This window comes from Diachasma alloeum, unplaced genomic scaffold, assembly GCF_001412515.2.
Source record: "Diachasma alloeum isolate Michigan unplaced genomic scaffold, Dall2.0 Dall_scaffold_01136, whole genome shotgun sequence".
NCBI classification, from domain to species: Eukaryota; Metazoa; Arthropoda; class Insecta; order Hymenoptera; family Braconidae; genus Diachasma; species Diachasma alloeum.
This window is the reverse complement of record NW_021681246.1, coordinates 156,262-178,215: the sequence shown is the minus strand read 5'-3', so window position 1 is coordinate 178,215 and position 21,954 is coordinate 156,262. Positions and strand designations below refer to the sequence as shown.

The following is a 21,954-nucleotide window of genomic DNA, read 5'->3' as shown; positions in this document are numbered from 1 at the left end:
CTTATAAATATTGATAATTTATCAAAGAGAATTCGACTAAGGACTGAAGTGAATAGCGAAGTAGAGTAAAAGAATCTATAAAGAATTTTTCATTTTCAATTAATTATCTTCAATTTTTTTAAATAATCGGTCTCCATAAAAGGACAGAATTTATTAATTTCACCGATAATATATATACATGTGAAATATATATATTATATATATATATATATATATATATGACGTGAAAAAAAAAATACCACTGAAGAATTTGAAATTATGTCACTGAAGCCTTTGAAAATGCCGCATGTTTTTTTTTGTGAATAATTTCGTGTTACGTATTGACCAATCAGAATTAAGGATTAGCGGTCAGGCAGTTTCGAGATATTTCGATATAAAACAACTTCACGTTTCGATCATCTTTAGTAAATAGGATGACAGCCCTGGAATCGGAATACTCAACTAGGATTGGTTGAAATTTATGATTTTATGTCGACCTAAAACGAGCAAAATTGCTCCCCAGAGCTACGCATCCAGAATATCTGTATTACCGATCGGGAAGCATGGCTTTGATTGGTGGAAATTTAAGGTGCTCTAAAAATCTGAAATTTCAACGAAACAAAGATGCATACAGAATACCTGCATTACCGATCGGTAAGCATAGCTCTAATTGGTCGAAATTTACGAGATTTTTAGAGTAGGTTAGGTCATTAATAACGTAGCTGTTGATGTGACGTTAAATCCAAACAAAGAAGACAAAGAAAGAAAGAAAAGTTATCGGATAGGAATTATAAGTTTAGGTATTCAAATCTGTTTAGAAAATCACGTAGAGAGGGGGTTCCCACGGAAGGAAAAATCTATACTTGAAGACCTGTAGCGGGCGTTTCGGAATCAACTATCGTGCTGTAGTTAGAGATGCAAAATGACCGTCATTTTTTAGATAGCGTCATATGACCAAAAAATGGTCATGTAACGCACAAATTTTCCAATTCCAAAGGATTGTCACAAATCATTTGTAACCAAATTGTTGTCAAACCATCTATATAGTTGCATAATGACGGTCAAACTAATTTCCAATTTGTGACGATCATGAATAAAACAAAATAGTTACACCTATATGGATGAAAAAAAAACGTGATTTCCATTTCAAAATGCGGATTAGGCCAATACAAAAGGAATTCAACTGAAAATTGACCGAGAAAAAAATAAAGTTTCATCTATATAGATGAAAAATGACTGTCATTATTTCTTGACAAGTTGTGACGGTCACAGAAGGGGGAGAGGGAATTGTGACAGCCGTCATGAACGCCTAGTCATGTGACCGTCAAGGGCGGTCACATGACCGTCATATGACGGGTCATGTGACGCATTTGCATCTCTAGCTGCAGGCAAGCAAAATTGGATAGGGTTGCAGTACTGTTACTGCTACTACCTCGATTGTGAAACGCACCCATAGAATCCACAGTCGCACGCATAGGGTTGGATGCAGTGCCGCGAAAATTGTATATAGCTTTCCAATTCAATTACAAATCTGCGAGAAATGAAACTGATGAGCGATTATGTTGATGTTCTCATGAATTTTTATCGCGATTACTCTATAATGGAATGAATTATCGATCTATGACACTTCATATGGAGTTTTCATTATGAAATGAGAAAATGCGTTGTCGGAAGATATTGAAATTTTATTTCAATGTTGAAATTCTAATTTTGCATAACCTCTTTTGGTTTAAACTGCAACATAATCAGTAAGTACGTCACAAAGGCTCCAAACATCTGTCAAGAAAGGATAAATTAATCGATAATATCACGCGATACGAATTATTTGATTGTTATTAAAAGTATTTCTCACCGAATGCAGAAGTGTACAATCCAAAGAGAAGATTCCGCACGCTGTGAATTCGACTCTCTTGTGTATTTGTTCAACTGCGAAATTGGTCAACTGTAAAACATAAAATTACGAGATCATTGAATTGTAGTAATGATTCGTCACCAGGTTTCAATACCTGATACTCTATTTCTCCGTTGGGCGCGTACATTTCCATGACATCGTAAATAACATCTGCTGTTTTATGCATCTACGACAATTTCACATTTCATCAAATTCCGATGGAAAACGTAATAGAATAAATTATGAATTCATGAATACCTCCTTATTGAATATTCTCACACTTCTACTCAACGCAACAGTAGGATATGTACACAGAAAAAACCAGAATATAGTATTGAGAGTCAGAGTGTCCAGTGTAAATCTCTCTACTTGCGCAATGGTCATGAGAAAATAGTAACAAGTAGTAATAATACTACAAAAACTGTAAAATACTGTCAATAAAATTGGAAATGAATAAAATTCGGCGATGAGACAAGAGATTTTGTACAACTTATTCCGCGTTTGTTTAAATGTTGTGAAATTATTATGAACCAAACGATTGTTTGAGACATTCCCGACCAAAAGGACACCCTCGAGACTCGGAATTGGACATTTAAAAACTGTCTGAAGAACCTCATTCAGATTCTTGAATCTTCTTCTTAAATTGTCAATAACGGAACTGTATTGCATAAGAACCGAAGTCAGAATCAAAGCACAGAAGAAACTTGCAATACTCGGTGGTGATTGCTGAATGCCTATGGAGGTAGTAATAACTCCACACCATAAAAATAAATATAAGAAAATTGTTAGCCAAGATTCGACATTTGCAAGTCGATTTGTGCTGCCATTCTTAAGCAGATTGCAGAATTTACTCCTAAATTTTTCATCAAATTCACTGAGTTGACTTCCAATAGCAACACTCTGTTGTTGATGAAGAGTGTAATAAAAAATGACTATTGTTGAAAATATATTCCCGAGTGTGGTAACTGCGACTACAATCATCATAAACACTGAGCGGTCAAAATGCTGCCATTCTATCAAATATGGTGTGATAATGAGAGTTACTCCAGTGAATATGAATATCAATAAAATATTGTAAGCACATCCCAGTCCAGAGTATGTGATTCTGAAGTTAAATCCGGATTGTTTAGAGGATCGAGGCAAAATCTTGATGCTGTAGGGGGCCAAGCCCACTAGGAATGAAACGATGTGTATGAATTTGAAGATGATCAGACTCTTCTTCGAGAACATTGTTGGGATTGTATGAACGCAGATGAACGTGAACGATCCACTAACTTGGATAATGTCCCAATGAATAAAACTGAGTCGATATATGACCTGAATTCATCAACAGGAATGGTGTGGAGATGCAGCGAGTAATTTCGATAATGGAATGAGGCAGCGAATGCTATTGATTTTCACTGATGGCCGTCATTTAAATAATTTTTTCACACACCTGCGCGGAAAGTTCGTACTTTACTCTCTGATGAGCGGTACACGCGGAGAGAAGTTTTTGATAAAAATTACCCGGCCATTCTATAAAAGTGTATCATGAGTCATCGTTTCCTCATCAGCCCGAAATTTAGTAGAAATTAATATACGATTATCAAATTTTATTCTACGTTAGAGAAATTTTATCCTCTGACGGATAATAAATTTTACCATTTCAGTCCAGCAATTTTTATGTAGATGACAACGAAAATTCTAGAATGGTTAGCAAATTGTACCCTACCGGTACATTAATTTCTACTCTACGGGCACGGTAATTTTTATTTTTATCAGGATAAGATTTCTCTAACGTAGAATAAAATTTGATCATCACATTAATTTTTACTAAATTTCGGGATGGAAATAAGGAAACGATGACTCATGATATACTTTTACAGAACGGTAGGATAATTTTTATCAAAAATTTCTCTCCGTGTAGGAAAGTGAGTAGTTCCCGCCCGAGGAAGCAACTTTCCTCCCTAGAGAAATCCTCCCACATTAAAGAAGGGAATTTATATAGAATTCCACATCTTTGTGACGATATAGGAAATGATTGGATGGGATTTGGATGAGGTAGGAGGGGAACCGGAATTATTCTCAATACGAATAACCAGAAAATTTTTACTGAAAAAAATTCAGGCGACTGTATCTTAGATACAGCTGTAATTGTACGTGGATACGTCCGTGGTCTTTCCTTCTTCCTCGAACTTCCTATAGAAACCCCTTGCTTTCCCTCGAATTTTCTGGAAACTCCTTGAATTCTCTCGAATTTTCTAGAAACTCCCTGAATTCTCTCGAATTTTCTAGGAACTTTCAGAATTTCCTGGAAATATGTAGAAACTCCTTGAATTTTTTCTAAATTTCTCTACTTACCTCGCAATGTCTAGAATTTTCTAGAATTCGGATAGATGGCGCTGTACATAAGGACCGTTTCCCAAAATTACCCCCTATATTGAAACCATAGACGTAGCCACGTCAAAATTGAAAGAAGAATTTGATGGATCAATTTCTTACACTCATCAGGTTAAAATTAATGGAAAAAAGTGCAGGGGGTGTATCTCTGATACAGATGTAATTGTACGTGGATACGTCCGTGGTCTTTCCTTCTTTCTGGAACTTCCTAGAAACTCCTTGCTTTCCCTCGAATTTTCTGGAAACTCCTTGAATTCTCTCGAATTTTCTAGAAACTCCTTGAATTCCCTCGGATTTTCTGGAAACTCCTTGAATTCTCTCGAAATTTCAAAGAAACTTCTCTACTTACCTCGAAATGTCTAGAATCTTCTAGAATTCCGATAGTTCCTTCTTCAATTCAATTGAGCCCAAAAAAACATTCAGATCTTATCTGACATCTTTGCTACAAACTCGGGCCTTCAATTGAAAGCCCGAGTTGAAGACCCGAGTTTGTAGCAAAGATGTCAGACAAGATATGAATGTTTTTTTGGGCGCAAATGAAAGAGCGGGTCGAGAAATGACGTGCCAGAGCCTCCAAACATGACAAATGTCTCTAAAGATGATGTCTGTTTTCAATTGAACAGCAGAGTTGTGACATCATTGTCTAGGAGGACAATGGGGTCTAGGAGTATGTATAGAACATTGGGGTCTAGGAGTCTCCCCTGGTTCAAAACCATCTTTAGAGGTCCTAGCACGCCATTTCTCGACCCGCTCTTTCATTTGAGCCCAAAAAAACATCCATATCTTGTCTGACATCTCTGTTACAAACTCTGGTCATCAACTCTGGTTTTCAGTTGAAATTGGAATTGTTAATTTACACAATAATAGGATTGCATTGACGATTTTTTCTTAACTCGCAAAAATCTTCAAACAATTTGCTATCGATTGGTGATAAAATTTTTTGGAAATAATGAAATAGACGGGATAACGCCTTTTTTTTTCAGAGGTGATTTTCCAAAAATTTATTTTTAAAAAAGTACTAACTAGCAAATGTTTTTTATTAGCTCGCAATTTTCTTCAAAACTACTTCAATGAGGAAAAAAATAAAAATTCGGAATATCTATACATGAGGGGCTGATTGATCGGATCTTAGTAATCTCGAGAAAGAGGTCCGAATATAATCAGAAGCGGGAAGTGGGAGAGGCAAGGCAGACGAATGGGGAGCCTATAAAACCGTAATGGTAGTAGGAAAGAAAATATGAATAAAAAATAATAAAGAATGATCATTGCAAAATTTGTCAAGTCATATATTTTACTGAAATGTTCATAATCCTTCAACATAACGAGTTCACAATATGTTTCATCAATAGACATTATCTCTCTCATACAAAAAAATAGACAAGTGATAGACAGGATGTAGTCATATTATGATATACAGAAAAGAACAGATGAAATAAAATACTCTATATACAGTTTCCCACCCTCAACCATCCAAAGTGGATGTTAGTCTTCCAGAAACCTCAACTCAAGCCTTGTTGAGGGGTTGAATAGTGTAATTCAACGGAGGGGGTGGCACAAGGAGTGGAAGTGGAGTGGGAGGTGGTGCTGTTTGAGGTGCACTGGGAGGCGACACAACGGTCTCCACTGCCTTCAAGGTTGCACTGTAAGCAGCTAGGTAGCTTGGCCATAGATGAGGGGGAGGTGGTGAGCCTGGGGGTGGTGGAGGTGGGGATCGATCATCCATTTCGTCTGATTCGTCCAACATCAGGGCTGTCAAGGGTGTTATCCTCGGTTTCTTCAGCTTGATTATCTTCACCTGAAATGGAACAGTGGATAATGGCATTTTCTCTGTAAATGGGTGTAGTAATTGTTGCTTCTGAACGGGTTCTCTTTTTTGAAATTGTTATTTCACTATTCTCTCCCATTTTTTCGTGTCATAGTCCTACCATCCATTGAAATGTCATCAAAATGTTGCGTATTATTTCGTTCGGTTAAATTATTCTACATTCAGACCCTCTCAGGACTCCAGTCGTTTTCAGTTCGGGTTTAATCAAGGTTCAATCAGGGTTTAGTGAGTGTATAGTCGGGATTTAGTCAGGGTTTATCCAGAATTTAGCCAGAGTTGAACCCAGATTCTGTCAGAAGTTAGTCGAACCATGAATCAATATGAATAAGTATTCAATATAGTAGACTGGGACTTGAGTTAAATAGAGATAAAAATTTTGATATAAAAACCTCAAGACGGTATTGTCTAGCTTGCTAAGTAATGATGCTGTTCTCACCATTTCAACTTCATTAAGAAGTGATTTAATTGCTATTAATGATGATTCTTTCAGTAATCACGAAAAAAACAATTTTCTCTTTTAAATCACATCAACAATGTGCTGTAATTCAACAACAAATTGTGCGACCAGCATTATAGTCTGATAGAGTCAAGAGGGTATTGTTATCCATTTTTTGAGCCATGACTAATTCTATTTTGACGACAATTTTTTGAGTGATGGTTGAAAAATCGATTTTTGAAAAAATTTCCATTTTTTCGCATCTGTATGAAAAATTAAATTTTAATTAGTGTCAATTAATAGCACTTATCAACGTCTATATTCACGAGAAAATTCATGAAATTCGATTGATCCCTTATTGATCCCTTAATTTTGAGTGATTTGTAAAAGCGATTTTTGGAAAAATATAAATTTTTTCGAGTCTGTATAAAAAATTAAATTTTAATTAGTGTCAATGAATAGGGCTCATTAAAGTCCATATTTATGAAAAAATTCATAAATCAATTGATCCCTGATAAGAAAATCCAGAGAAAACACACACAGACACCATCTAAAAATCGCATATTCGGATATTTTAGACCATATTTAGTTACCTTAACACAAAAAATAGGAAACTTATGGAGAAGCAAAATCATCAAAAATGATATTTCACTGACGCAAAACCCCTCCTCAGAAGCATTCCTAGTCCACCACCAGAAAGACGCGACAAAATCATGAAAACTCTCACCTTCACCTTCTTTTTAGTCTTCACCACCTTCACCCTCTTCGGTTTCTTCCTCTCCCTCTTCCTCATCCTCTTCTTCACCATCTCCCTCACAGGATCATGAATCGAAGACGAAACAGGTGGCGGAGGGGAGGGCATGTCCCCCTCACCGCCACTGGGGCTGGTCCCCTCCCCAGGTTTCACCCCATCGGCAAATTGCACAGCCTTCCTCCTAGCCCTCGCCCTCTTCGTCCTCATCCTCTTTTCCCTCTCCTCCCTGCCTTCCTCATCCCCCAACTCCTCAACCCCAGCCTCTTTCTCACCTTCGTTCGACCCCTCAGGTGCGTCGATCCTCTCCTCAGCATCTCCATTGAGCAGTCTATTCGCCCACAGCCCTGGAGGCACCAGAATCCCCTTCTTCGGTGCTGGCAGAACACCTCCAGACCCTTCAACATCAACCCTCCCTTCGCATTCTTTCAGATCCCCTAGCCCAGGTATCACCCTGTTGTCTTCGTCCTCCTGCTCTTCCTCACTCTCCTCCACCTCGTCCTCCTCTTCATCATCCTCATCGACGTCACCCTCGAGGTCCACCTCCTCGTCCTCATCGAAATCCCCCCCGAACTCCTTGACATCTCCAGACCCCTCTCCAGGAGTTCCAGCAGCATTTTCCTCCTCCTCATCGTCAACCAATTTGTTTGGATCCTCTGGAGTCTCAGGCGCCTCTTCAGCAGTCTCGTTGGCTCGAGCAACTCTGTCCAGAACCTTCTCAGCCCTCTTCCTCATCCTGATGATCCTCCGGTTCTCTTTTTCACTCCTCTTCTCCTCCCTCAACCTTCGTCTCTCCTCTTTCTCCTTCTTCCTAGCCTCCAGAATTGCCTCGTAATTATAGACGGGCTGAGGCACTGGTGGGGATTTAGGTGGCGGTAATTTGGGTAGAACTGCTGGAGTGGACACCTGGGGAACGGGGACGGGGACAGGGCGAGGGGACGAGGGGACACTGGGGACTGGAGGGGGTGGGAATGCTGGAGGGGGTCTGTCCAGGCTGACGAGGGGGGCTCCAGTCGCACTCCAGTCCAGGTTTGTGGTTGGCACGACTTGGAGGACGTTTCCAACCCTTAGGACTCGGTTGCCGTTGGCTGCTGGTGGCACTGGGGATGGCGGAATGTCTGGACAGGGGACTGGGGGGACTCCAGCGGGCTGGTAGTCCCTGGGGACCACCTGGAGGACGTTGCCTACTTGCAGGACTGTAGGGGGACGGTGGAAACTGGGCCCTGGGGCTGGGGATGGAGGCAGTGGGATCGATGATGCTGGCAGCATGTGGGGGTAACTGGGGGAATAGGGTGGGCCTTCTTGGGATTTTTTTATTCCGAGCTCAAGCTCCAGGCGGTCGTCCAGGGAGAGGCGTTTTGGAGAGCCTGACGAGTCCTCCACGCGTGGGGGGTACGTCAGGTTGTTGCTCGGGTAGTAAGTGAAGTCCTCGGGAGGCTCTGGCTGATACCTGAAGGAGAGACACCAGGACGTTGCATACATTCAATATTTCTCGGATTAGGAAATTAATAGGATGAAGGGGATTTTTGGGAATGGCTTTATTTGATCAGTTTTATAGATATATCAAAAGAATGTAGGACTTTCAGGAGCGAAGGGATAAACCGGTTTAAGTCGATTTTTTTTTATTAAAGCTTTTGAACCCTATGTTCGGGCTCATTCAGCCATCAACAAGAAGAGAGAGAGTAATTACAGCTTGCTATTACAATAAAGTACAGGATTCAACTTGTAATTGTATATACTTTATGATTAATTTCTATGTTGGACTCGTTTCAGATCTGCATTTTGTATTTTTTAAAAAATTTTGTGATATTTTTGAGGTTTTTTCTTGTGAGTGATCTCAGGACCTCTGGAATTTCTGGTGGTGGTTTAAGTCGATTCAGACTATTGGTCAGTTTTTAATGAATATCTCGGAATCTAAGGGAGATAGCAAATTTTTTGTAGTGACCTTTTCTGTAGAGGAAATTGAGAGCTACAAAAAAGGTTATTATGCTAATTTCGCTATTTCTCTTAGATTCTGAGATATTTCTCGAAAAAACTCAGCGAAGAGCTAAGTCGACTTGAACCGGTTTACCGTTTCGCGCCTGGTTTAAGGATGGACGTCCGTGAGGACATCCTGACTCAGATATTAATTGATGCACCCCCTACCACGATTTTAAGAAAATAAATAAAAAATTTAAGCACTAATTTAATGCTTTATCTTGATTAGAAGGGGTGCCTAAATGAGCGGAAAGTTTTCCGGTTAAATAACACGAGATTTTTGTTGTTCTTTGATTCTATTTTTTTTCGTTGTCAATGGAAGATAACAAAAATTTGTGACGGCACTAACCCACGTGAACCTCAAAACTTAAAATATAAACCGTAGAGGCCCTTCCTGATGTTCTTGGAGACCGATTTCTACGAGCTGGAGCTAAAAGGGGGTGTTGCATTGCCCTTCGGTAGGGGTGTTAACTTTGGGGTTAAAGGAATCGCGACTCTCTCTCCGAAAAGATCAAAATAAATTCACACTTACCTACTCACTCTTACGATTTACTTAATTCTACGACTAAGTTGTGTACAGGTGGCGGAATTCTCGAAAATTCCGTCACAAATTATTGAAGCATGAAAATATTTTGCACTTGAGCGAAAATCACTGTAAAAGAATTATGGAGCTTCCAAGTCGTCCCTGACGAATCGCGTTTTTCTGAAAAACTGTTTTTTCTGAAATGATAAAACTACTGTTATGTGTGTCAGGGATGAGTTGGAGGATTTACAATTTTTTCGCCCTCAATGCCAGTCAATGTCATTTTCAATCATCAAATTTGTCACTTAAATTGCGTGAGAAAAATTCGAAAAAAATCATGGATGTTCAGCGTCATTCAATTATATTTTGTCCAGAATGTTTTTTGTCAAAATTTTTTGTTTATGAATAAAGAATTTAATTGTTTAAAATTTCGAAAACTTAATTTTTTTAAACATGGAATCGATTTTTAGGGTGAAAAATGTGTAGATGATGACACATTAGAACTAATGATTTTTTTAACGGAACATTACTGTTGATTAATTATTAAAAAAAAAGAGTATTTCATTTTCAATAAAAACTAATTTTCGATTCATTAATATTTTTCGAGGAGTAAACTTTCGAAATTATTACTGGTTAAAAACTGGAAAGAAATGCGGCAAAAACGGAATAAAGGAATGAGAAACCGTAGAAACCGAAAGGTATACGTTGAAATAGAAAAAAATGAAAATCATTACTAATTTTTTGTTTCCTAACGGTTGAAAATAAAAAAATCAAGATCAGACTTCAAACAGCTTGATATTTTCGCTCGACCCCATTTGAATATTCAACAGTGGGAGTTTTCATTTGAGTCTCATTTGATCCTTCATTTTGAACCATGAGTGAACATTTCTGCATCACGCAATTTTGGGAGCGAACGCTACTTCCCAATGAAAAATAATTGTTCCTAAACCATAACAAATTTGTACATCTCCTGAACCCCACCAGTAACCATTAATCATGGAAAAGAAGAAATTAAAATCGTAATCAGAAAATTTCATTAGTAAACACATTAAAGAACAACAATTTTCCAACATGTCATTGAAAAATTCAATAACTGAAGCACGTGAATAGAGATGCAAATGCGTCACATGACGAGGCGTTCATGAGGGCTGTCACAATTCCCCCTCCCCCTTCTGTGACCGTCACAACTTGTCAAGAAAAAATGACAGTCATTTTTCATCTATATAGATGAAACTTTATTTTTTTCTCGGTCAATTTTCAGTTGAATTCCTTTTGTATTGGCCTAATCCGCATTTTGAAATGGAAATCACGTTTTTTTTCCATCCATATAGATGAAACTATTTTGTTTTATTCATAACCGTCACAAATTGTAAATTAGTTATGACCGTCATTATGTAACTATATAGATAGTTTGACAACAATTTGGTTACAAATGATTTGTGACAATCATTTGTAGTTGAAAAATTTGTGCGTCACAAGACCGTCATTTTTTGGTCATATGACGCGATCTAAAAAATGACGGTCATTTTGCATCTCTACACGTGAATGTTCGTGACTAAGAAAACAATCGTAAAAAATTATGGACGAGTACCTGAAGCTCGAAGCCCCCTGCGTGCCCTCATTGATCATCGCCCCACTATCCTCAGGAGCCGGAGAATTCATCCCAGAAGGATGCATGATAGTCTCAATCTTCCTCCCCCTGTCCCCACTCGGGCTCCTCCTGAACCTCTCCTGTCTCCGTCTCCTGGGAGAAAGCGACCTGGACCTCGACTTCCTCCTGCTCTGACCTCTCTCCAGACTCTGCACTCTTTCCAAACTGTGCACTCTCTCCACACTCTGCACTCTCTCCAGACTCTGCACCCTCTCCAGACTCTGCCTCCTTGATCTCTCCCTGGACCTCTCTCTGCTCCTGCTGTTCGACCTCTCTCGACTCCTCGCAGGACTCCTCGACCACGATCTCGACCTCGACCTGGACAAAAACCTCTCCCTCTCTCTCTCCCTTTCCCTCACCCTCTCCCTGTCTCTGTCCCTCCTGGGAGATCTCCTCCTCTCCCTTCTCCTCTCTGGGGACCTCCTCCTCATCCTCTCGCCCTCCCTTCGATCCCACTCCCTCTCTCTCCTGTACCTGCACTTGAGCTCCAAGTCAGGACACAGGGGAGGGATGATCGGTTCCATCATGTCCCTGTCGAGACTCCTCTCCCTCGAGAAACCCCTGTCGTCGAAAGGCAGCTCCAGCAGACGTCGGACATCGTAAAGATCCTGGGAGTCACTCCCCTCCCTGGGCACCTCCACCCTCCGCGGTTCGAACCTCTTGCTACCCCTGAAGATCTCCAGAGGATCATAACCCTTATCCAAAGACTTCTCCAGACTCCAGTCCCTTCTCTCTCTCCCCCTGGAACGCCCTGGGCTGTATCTCTCTCGTCCCTCTCCAGGATGTCTAAACCTGTGATAAATAGAGAGTCTGAATTATGTGGGAAATGAATTGAATGTGTAATTAGAATTAATTAGGGGATGGGGTGAGTTGATTGGAAAAGTCGATCGTTTATCGTTAGTGACTGAATACTGTATTTTGTTAATGATTTTATATGTTATTAAGGATCAAAAATGGATTTCCAATGGAAAAAAAATCATCATTCATGATTTCTTATATGAATTCTAACTTTGATGAGTATAAGACATTCATTCATTCAATACTTTTCCTGATTCTATAACAATAGTGTCTCGTTTAATTGCCAATAATTTTCATACTCGACATTGAATTTTTATTCGTTTGTCTGAGTCCCATAAGATTATGTTATTTAGCACTTCTAAATTAATTATCAATTATATTAGTCAGTCAACTGAACACATATTCAATCAAAATGTTTATACTGATATTAACTTCTATTTTGGTTTTATTTCATATTTCAATTTTTAATAAATTTGTTGAATTTATGTACAAGTCACGAATTTTCACAGGATCCTTTGGATCTTAGGCAATGAATAAATCACGAATAAATGATGAATAATTAAATTGTATCTATTCTATCAATATGAGGTGCTCCATGTCAAATGAGCATGAAAGTGATCTAGATTTTTCTGCGATTGGGGGGCTGGAAAAACTATCTCTCAATTTTTTTTTACATTTTTTTGGACAACACTTTTTCGGAGATATCATTTTTTTTCATTCTTCTTACAATAACTCCAGTTCTATTCATCCGATTTGGCTTTATGACGCGTTAAAAGTTTTGATTACGCGACCGGCCGCGCGTGCTATGCACGCGCCTTCTTATCTCCTCACGTATTCGAGATTTTCGAGATATTTCGAGATCGATTTCCTTTCTCCTTTTGACGATAGGATAGGATCTACCGTTTATAAGAATATGTTGAGTAATTTTTTTTTAATCCCTAGGTGCTTATAATACCGAATTTTCAAAATTATGTCACGTTTTATTTTTGTCGTCTTTTTTTCAGTAACTATCGTAATAAAAAAAGTATTTTAAGGCGCCCTACACGTTGGGTTTCGTCCTAGATCTATTTTATTTTCAATTTTTTCTTCTCAAAATTCCACGAATTCGCTCAAAACACCCCAAAATGGCGTTGATTGACTTTGATTACAGACTGTTTGAGTGAATTTGAATGTATACTCACATGTTACATATTTTTCGATATATAATCGAAGTCGTTTTGGGGTGTTTTGACCAAATTCGTGGAATTTTGAGAGGAAAAAATTAAAAATAAAATAGATCCAGAACGAAACCCAACTTGTGTGACGGCTCAAAATACTTGTTTTGATTATAAGAGTTACTGAAAAAACGATCAGAAAAATCAAAGGCAACATAATTTAAAAAATTCAAATTTTCAAAATTTTTAATTTGATAAATTCGGTATTATGTGCACTTAGGTATTGAAAAAAAAATTACCCAAAATCGTCTCATAGATGGTAGAAAATGGAAAATTTTGACGCGTCATAAATAAAACTCGGCTGAATAGAATCCGAGTTATTGAAAAAAAAACGATAAAGCAAAGAAAAAATCATATCTCCAAAATGGGCTGTGGAAAAAATTTGAAAAAAATTGAGACATAGTTTTTCTAGCCGCCCAATCGTAGAAAAAATCGACGTCAATTTCCAAGAGGGAAACCTCATATTTTTATTACCTCTTCTGTCGATCCCTCCTATCAGGACTTCTACTCCTGCTCCTGGACCAGCTTCTGGACCTACTCCTGCTGTGCCTCTTCCTCCAGGAAGGCGACCTCCTGTACTTCCTCTCCCCCGGGGATCTCCTCCTAGGAGAGGGTGACCGATCCCTCCTCCTCTCCTCAATTTTCGGCTTCTCCGGCTCTTTCGCAGAACTTCGACTGCTCCTATAGCTGGAGTTGCTGGTCCTCTCCTCCGAGATCCTGGCTTTCGATTTCTCTGAATCCCTAGGTGAGATCTTCCGACGCTCTGGGGACTTAGAGGTCTGAGGGGTGATCTCTACAAACGTATTCTTAAAAACTTCTTTTGACTTCGGTGAGGGCTCAGCTGGTGCCTTCGGTGCAGTCTCTGTTGGAGGTTTAGGGGACTTCTTGGGGGTGACGTCCCGTTCCTCCTCTTTATTCTCAATTTTCTCGAGTTCCTGTTCACGTAATTTTGAAAACATGTCTAGTTTCAGCTGGTGGAGAGGATCCTTGGGGCCCTCCGTGCATTTCTCCAGGAGGAAATCATCATCTTTTGGTGGAGGCACTAGAGGAGGAGTCGACGATTTAGCCTCTTCAGCCTGAGGCCCTTCGACTTTTGCTGCCTCAACTTTACACGACTCCAGTGATTCCGACGAGGATTCTGATGATGGATCCTCCGAAGTGGATTCACTAGACTCCGAAGTACCTCCCCCAGCCTCCGATTTATGGGAATCAGCTGGGGAACTCGGGCTGTACAGATCCACCTTCTCAGCCTCAGCATTTTCCCCGACATCGTCTTCAGGTTTCTCCTCAGTTTTAGATTCCTCAGCTTCTGGTTTTGGTTTCTCAGGGGAAGCTGGAGGCACTGGCTTGACATCAAGCGGTTTCAGTGAGCTCGTCCACTCCTCCTCTTCCTCCCAGTTCACCGGGACCAGGGGGCCCTCAGGTGTGGGTGGATCCGTTGATAAATCTGAGGACTTCTTCTCCCATCGAGGCCTCCTGACCTCCGGAGGCTTCTCCTCAGGGGCAGGAGGTTCCTCAGACTTCTCCAGCCGCTCCTCAACCTTGTTATCTCCAGGATCTTCAACTCGTTCCTCAGGTTCTGCTTCATCCTTCGTTTTCGGGTCTTCAACTGGAGCCGCAGCTTCTGTCGCTTTAGCAGGATCAGTTTTCATCAGCAAAGCCTCTCGCTCCCCTTCCTCTTCTTCGTCCTCCCAGATCCTCAAGCAAACCCTCCCAGTCTGTTTCTTCTTGTTCTCCTTCACCAGTTCTTTGTCAACAGCAATGTAAGTGTCGGTTCTCTGGTCGTACCTCACTTCCTTCTCGATCTTCTTCAGTTTCTTGGACTTGTCCTTCGGGAGATCCTCCACATCCTCCATGGAGTCCACCTCCCAGTCATCAATCAACGTTCTCGTCTTCTCCAGCTGCGTCAACGAAGGAAAATCAAAATCGAATTCTGTGAGGCATTTCCTGGGCTTCTTGATCGTCCCCGAGGATTTCGTCGGCCCCTGCGACCTCTTCCTGTGGTCCTTCTTTTTTTTATCTCTTCCAGAATCCCTGGAACTGCTGGAGGACGAGGAGTAACTGCTGGAGCTGCTGGAGGACGAGGTACTACTCACAGAGCCGCTTCGTTTTTTCTGGGAGCTCTTGAGTTTTCGGGTCTTCTGGAGCTCCAGCTCAATTTTCTTCTTCTTCTCCAGGAGTTCCTCATCGGGGTTCTCCTTCGGGGGAAGGGGAATGTCCTTGCAGACCTCTGGAGTCGCTGGCAGAGGGATTTCCTCGGGTTTCAAGACCTCCGGGGGGTGGACTTCCTCAGGAATTGGGATTGAAGCGATTTTCTCTTGGTCTGTCAACTCCTCTGGAATTTTCTCTTTCTCCAGTTGGAATTCTGGAGATTCCGGGGGATTCTCTTCTATTGTCTCCATGATCTCTCCCTCCTCCTGCTCGGAGGCACTAGGAGTGATGTTTTTCTCGATTTTTATGACGATTTGTTCGATCTTCAGAGGGTCTTTCTCGTCAAGAACGTCAGCTGGAGTTGGAATGGGATCTTTCTCCAGGGGAATGTCTTCCTCCTCGATTTCTTTCTTTATCTTCTGGAGCTTTCGCTTCTCTGAGGTCCTAGATCGCTCTTGTTTGGACGTCTTCGAGTGCTTGGAGATCACTTTCTTCTTCCTCTTTCGCCTGCGGGATCTCTCTGGAGAACTGCTGGAGTCTGAATCCGAAGAGTCCCTCCTGGATTTCTTCCTTCGTAGTTTCAGCTTTTTCTGTTTCCTTCGTTTCTTCGAGGTCTTCCTTCGTCTTCTGGGAACGTCCTCACTGCTCGAGTCGTCACTGCTGCTGCTGCTGGAAGTGCTGGAGTCCCTCGATCTCTTCTTCTTCTTCCGTCTCCTTCGCTTTCGTTTTCGTCTCTCGTATTCAGAGTCCGAACTCGAGGAGTCACTCGTCTCTGTCGACGTCGGTTTCTTCCTCTTCGTGGGCTTCTTGGTGGGTGTTTTCTTCATCAGGGCCTTGGAATCTTTCGACTTCGGGGGCTCCTCAGACTCCGCAGATTTTTCCTCCTCCACTATCACCTTCTCTGCGACCTTCGGGGCCTCCTCCTTCGGAGAAACTATTTTTCCCTCTCCAGGATCTTCACGAGGAGCTTCCTCTTCAGTTTCTGTTAATTTTTTAGCCTTGACTTCGACAACTTTCGCAGTCTCTCTCGGGGATTTCACCTCTGGAGATGACGAAGAGTCCTTCGGAGAGCCTTCAGGCTCGGTGCTCACCATCTTCATGAACTCCTCGTACTCAGAGGCGAGCCCACTGGTCACCTCTCCCTCCTCAATCTCCCCATCCTCTCTAGCTTCCTCAATTTTCTGCTCCTCAGGGGTTGTCATCCCCTCCACTGTCCCTTTTTCAGGGGTTTTCTCGACATCCTCCTCAGTACGATCCTCTTGATGTTTAGAATCCTCCTCCACCTCCCACTTGGACTTCGGAGGGACCTCCCCAGGAGGATCCCTCAAACTGGACCTCCTGACAATCTCCAGCCTCCCATGAGAATCAATCCTCTTGTACCAGTTTCTCGTGGCCGCTGCCTCGTAGGTCTCCAAGTCCTTGAAGTCAGCATCACTGATCTCCCTCATGATCCTGCACCTCTCAGGAGGCAGCACCTGCGCCAGTCTCCTCTTGCTCAAGTACAAGGAGACGTTGGGGTTCTCCGAGTACACCATTCCCTTGACCCTCCTGGTGATCCTGATGGACTCTGGGGGGTACTCCCTCAGCCCATCGTCGATCCCATTGACCAGGACTGAGGCCCTGGGAGACCTGACGTCACTCACCATCAGCATCTGATCAAAATGGCTCTTGAACTCTTGGGGGTTTTTCGACCTCAAGTCAACTCCTGGGGCGTTGGGAGGGTCGCTGTGGGGGATTTTACCCCTGACGACGTGGCCCTGGGACTTGAAGGCTCTCCAGTTGTTCTCGGTCTCCGAGTAACTCCTGCTGCGGTTCCTGGACCTCCTGCTTCTGCTTCTACGGTCGACTCTGGCGTCCGAGGGTTCGGGGTCCTTCTCTGGGTCCTTGCCCTTGGGATTCTGGTCTTCTTGAGAGACACTTCGTCTTCGGTCCCGTCGGCTCCGCCCTCGGTCCCTCTCGGGGGTTCTTCGTCTTCTGGAAGTGTCTGAGGAGCCGAAGGAGCTTCTGTGGGGGGATTTCCTGTCGCTTGAGCGAGGAAATCGTCTGGAGTCCTCCCAGTTCCTGGAACGACCCTCCCGCGATCTTCGGCTGGAGTCGCGCCCTCTGGGGTCCGGTTGGGGTTTGGGAGGGGCTTTTTCCTGGGTCGGGGGTTTTTCGACAACTTCACCAGCTATCATCTGCTTTCGGCGAGCCTCCTCTTGGATTATTTCCTCGATCGCTGGGAGCTTCTTCTCGGAAAGTTTCTTGGATTTCTTGGTGGAGGCCTGGGACTTCTGGTCGTCCTCGGAGTCTGGCGGGGGGTCCAGGGGGTTCTCGGGGTTCCCTGGGGGCTTCGGGGGCTCTGGTTTCGGCTTTTGATCGGCGTCTTTGGGGGGGTTTTGCTGGAGTTTCTCTTTGGATTTCTCGAGGGCTTGCTTAACCGAGGCGTTGAACTTGGCGAAGGCCATCAGACGCTTCTTCGCTTGGGCCTTACCCAGGACTGGCTTGGAGATCTTGGGGCTGGAGGAGACTGAGTCCGCGCGGTTGCTGTCTGGGGTCTCAGATCTGTCGTTTAGCAGCGGTCGTTGCGGGGTGGACGTGTCTGACGGCGCGTCCTCCAGGGGGGGAGCGTCTTTCACTGCTCGGGACTCCATGGGGGCGGTGGGGGTAGCTGGAAGAGAGAGACAATTCGTGGGGAAATGTGGAAGGAAGTTGAGGGGAATTGGGAGGTCAGAGATGTGCAGACACTGAGAAACAAGCAGGGGTAGCGAGCATATGATGGTGAGCATGTCACTGAGTGATGTTTTGAAGGGCTTTCTTCGCCATCAATATATTCAGTAGCGAAGTGGTAAAACGGTACAAGTCAATTTCGACTGTTGACCAATTTTTAATGAATATCTTGGAATTTAAGGGAGACAGCAAAATTTTTGTTATAACCTTTTTTGTAGAGCCGATTGAGAGCTACAACAAATGTAATTACGAAAAATTCCCTTTCTCCCTTAGATTCGGAAGTATTCCTCTCAAACTCAACTGGGAGGTATGTCAACTTAAACCGTTTTACCACTTCGCTAGTGAATTGATGGTTTGCTTCCGAATGGTTTCAGCATTGTAAATTTTTTTCACTCTCGGATATTTTTTCCATTTTTGCAGTTTATGTCTCCCATTTTTGCAGTTTATGTCTTTCTTCGTAATGCAGATTTTCTAATGCATTCTGATGTCAAAAGGAAACTTCGTGCCAAATTCAGTAGCGAAGCGGTAAACCGGGTTAAGTCGATTTTGACTTTTGGCCATTTTTTGAGGAATATCTCGGAATCTAAGAGAGATAGCAAAATTTAGCTCAAGACCTTTTTTATAACCCTCAGCTGGCTCTACAAATAGGGTCATGACAAAAATTTTTCTATCTCTTTTAGATTCCCAGATATTCGTCAAAAACTGGCCAATAGTCAAAATCGACTTAACCCAGTTTACCGCTTCGTTACTGAATTTCAAGTTGATATGTCGATGTTTGCAAAAATGAGAGTGCTAACGAGGATTTTGAGAGAAAAACCAGAAAATGTAAATATTTCGGAAAGTTTGTGTGAATGGGTATGCATATTTTGATTGACTGAGATAGAAGATTTCAAGACGAATATTTTGAAAAAAAAATTGAAATCGGTTGAGTAGTTTTTGAGATATTTGCGAAAAACGATTTGGAAACAACAAAATATAATAAATATTTTGAAAAAAACAATTGAAATCGGTCGAGTAGTTTTTGGGATATTTGCGAAAACGATTTAGAAACAAATTTGAATATCTCCTAAACTAACCATCCGATTTACCCCATTTTCAATACGAAACATTCTGGTGCAAAGGGGAAACTTCGTACTAAATTTCAAATTAATATGTTGATGTTTGAAGAAATGAGAGTGCTAACGAGGATTTTGAGAGAAAAACCAGAAAATGTATAGTTCTCGGAAAGTTTATGTGAACGGGTATGCATATTTTGATTGAGTGAGATAGAAGATTTCAAGACGAATATTTTGGAAAAAAAATTGCAATCGCTCGAGTAGTTTTTGAGGTATTCAAGAAAATAGATTTAGATACAAACTTGAATATTTCCTAAACTAACCATCCGATTTAGCCCATTTTCAATACGAAACATTCTGGTGCAAAGAGGAAACTTCTTGCCAAATTTCAAGTTAATATGTTGATTTTTGCAAAAATGAGAGTGTTAACAAGGATTTTGAGCAAAAAAACAAAAAATAGAAATATCTCTGAAACTTTATATGAACGGACATGCATATTTTGAATGATTGAGATAGAAGACATCAAGATGAATATTTTGAAAAAAGAAATGTTGAAATCGGTTGAGTAGTTTTTGAGGTATTTGCGAAAAACCATTTAGAAACAAATGGCGATTTCTCAAAAACGGCTGAATCGATTGGGCTGAAATTTAGCACAAAGTTAGTTGTCATTAATACCTATAATCTGACGAAATTTCACTTTTTTGGAATTATTTTAGTCCTCTAATTCTTCAATTTTCTAAAAGTTGACCACCAGGTGGATACTATCACATACACACAAGGCGGTTAAACTTCGTATTTTTACGTTTCAGACCATTCCACATTATTTCTAATCAAAATTAGAAAATCTAAATATATAACGATTTCAATGCTTCCATTCCCAAGCAAAAATGAAGAAACTCTTTTGTATCATTAAATAAAAGCCCCTTCAACTAATTACAACTTATATATATAATAAAATTCTGTATAAAAATGAAGTGTTAGTAATTGTTCCAACCCCCCTCATCGCCGCGAAATTCACGAAATAAACTTCCAACCTATTTTAAGAATTTCCAATTTTTATGACATTTTGGATTTTTTTCAATCATCAATAACTCGGGATCAGTAGAGTGAAATTCCTCAATTCTTTTTTTATTCTCATGACATTCTTCCAGTCTTCAAAGTGAGACTCGATTAATTCAAATCGCCTCTTTACGTCAGAAAATTTTGAAGAGTGAAGAGGGCTCATTACCTCAACTTATTGACCAAAAAAACTGTTTGCATTATTTCATGAATATCTCCGAAACCCTTGGGCTTACAGAAAAATATCAAAAGATCTTTTTTGTAGAATATAAAATTCGGTATAAAAATTATGTGTTAGTAATTGTTCCAACCCTCCTCATCCCCGAGAAATTCACGAAATAAACTTCCAACCTATTTTAAGAATTTCCAATTCTTGACATTTTGGATGTTTTCAATTATTAATAATTCGGGATCAGTGGAGTGAAATTCCTCAATTCTTTTTTTATTCTCATGACATTCTTCCAGTCTTCAAAGTGAGACTCGATTAATCCAAATCGCCTCTTTACGTCAGAAAATTTTGAAGAGTGAAGAGGGCTCATTACCTCAACTTATTGACCAAAAAAACTGTTTGCATTATTTCATGAATATCTCCGAAACCCTTGGGCTTACAGAAAAATATCAAAAGATCTTTTTTGTAGAATATAAAATTCGGTATAAAAATTATGTGTTAGTAATTGTTCCAACCCTCCTCATCCCCGAGAAATTCACGAAATAAACTTTCAACCTATTTTAAGAATTTCCAATTCTTGACATTTTGGATGTTTTCAATCATTAATAATTCGGGATCAGTAGAGTGAAATTCCTCAATTCTTTTTTTATTCTCATGACATTCTTCTAGTCTTCAAAGTGAGACTCGATTAATCCAAATCGCCTCGTTACGTCAGAAAATTTTGAAGAGTGAAGAGGGCTCATTACCTCAACTTATTGACCAAAAAAACTGTTTGCATTATTTCATGAATATCTCCGAAACCCTTGGGCTTACAGAAAATGTCAAAATCTCTTTTTTGCATAAAATAAAATTCTATAAGGAAATGATACATTAGTAATTCTCCTAACCCCTCGCGTTCCCAAGGCATTCACAAAACAACCTCGAATCTACTCCAAAAATTCTCTTCCTTCATTTAATTTTCATCGACATCTCAACAAAATCGATGGAAAAACAATGAACTGATAAATCATGAGTTTTCACTTATTGTATTGGAAAAAAAATTGACTTACCCGGTATTTTTTGGAGAAAAATATGCTCCTCTCGTCGAGTATTTACGTCATCTGATGGTTAGCTCCCTCAACGAGACTCTTGGAACGATGCATAAGAATTAGAAAATGAATTTCAATTCATTAGTCGATAGAGATGTTAGTCAATTCTTATATTATCTTTCTTTATCGTCCATAATTCATGGAAAATACACAAACGATGGGGTTTTGATATAGATATGTACCACTTCAGTCGTGAAGTGCGAAGTTATTCGCTGAACATGTGCGCAAACGTGAGAGAAAAAATGGCGGAATTGGAGTTTTGGGGCTTGAGTGGTGGCAGCAGTGGCGACTGCGCGAGT

The 21,954-nt window shown here is 40.8% G+C and overlaps 2 protein-coding genes across 2 annotated transcripts; both read right to left on the bottom strand.

Moving 5' to 3' along the window:
- Nucleotides 1-1,683: 1,683 nt before the first annotated feature.
- LOC114841613 (putative gustatory receptor 28a) lies at nucleotides 1,684-3,100 on the bottom strand. Its single transcript, XM_029126664.1, has 4 exons — nucleotides 2,129-3,100; nucleotides 1,986-2,057; nucleotides 1,832-1,921; nucleotides 1,684-1,755 (listed from the first exon to the last, which is right to left on the bottom strand). The coding sequence occupies exons 1-4, from the start codon at nucleotides 3,098-3,100 to the stop codon at nucleotides 1,684-1,686; spliced, it is 1,206 nt and encodes a 401-aa protein (XP_028982497.1).
- A 2,410-nt stretch (nucleotides 3,101-5,510) lies between these two features.
- Nucleotides 5,511-21,828, bottom strand: LOC107045949 (zinc finger CCCH domain-containing protein 13). The gene is made up of 6 exons (XM_015268375.2): nucleotides 21,617-21,828; nucleotides 13,899-18,225; nucleotides 11,622-12,204; nucleotides 11,353-11,543; nucleotides 7,238-8,711; nucleotides 5,511-6,044 (listed from the first exon to the last, which is right to left on the bottom strand). Exons 2-6 carry the CDS (start codon nucleotides 18,206-18,208, stop codon nucleotides 5,754-5,756), a joined length of 6,849 nt encoding a protein of 2,282 aa, XP_015123861.1. The 5' UTR covers nucleotides 18,209-18,225; nucleotides 21,617-21,828; the 3' UTR covers nucleotides 5,511-5,753.
- Nucleotides 21,829-21,954: the final 126 nt, after the last annotated feature.

Bases quoted from the DNA above. Each gene is read 5' to 3' on its own strand.
- LOC114841613 (XM_029126664.1), bottom strand. From the start codon at position 3,100: ATGTTCTCGAAGAAGAGTCTGATCATCTTCAAATTCATACACATCGTT. The intron at 2,058-2,128 runs GTATTCATGAAT...AAATTGTCGTAG, and splicing joins TGAGAATATTCAATAAGGAG to ATGCATAAAACAGCAGATGT. The intron at 1,922-1,985 runs GTATTGAAACCT...TATGTTTTACAG, and splicing joins ACGGAGAAATAGAGTATCAG to TTGACCAATTTCGCAGTTGA.
- LOC107045949 (XM_015268375.2), bottom strand. From the start codon at position 18,208: ATGGAGTCCCGAGCAGTGAAAGACGCTCCCCCCCTGGAGGACGCGCCG. The intron at 11,544-11,621 runs GTGCAGAGTCTG...GAGAGAGGTCAG, and splicing joins GGAGGCAGAGTCTGGAGAGG to AGCAGGAGGAAGTCGAGGTC. The intron at 8,712-11,352 runs GTACTCGTCCAT...TCTCTCCTTCAG, and splicing joins CAGGGGGCTTCGAGCTTCAG to GTATCAGCCAGAGCCTCCCG.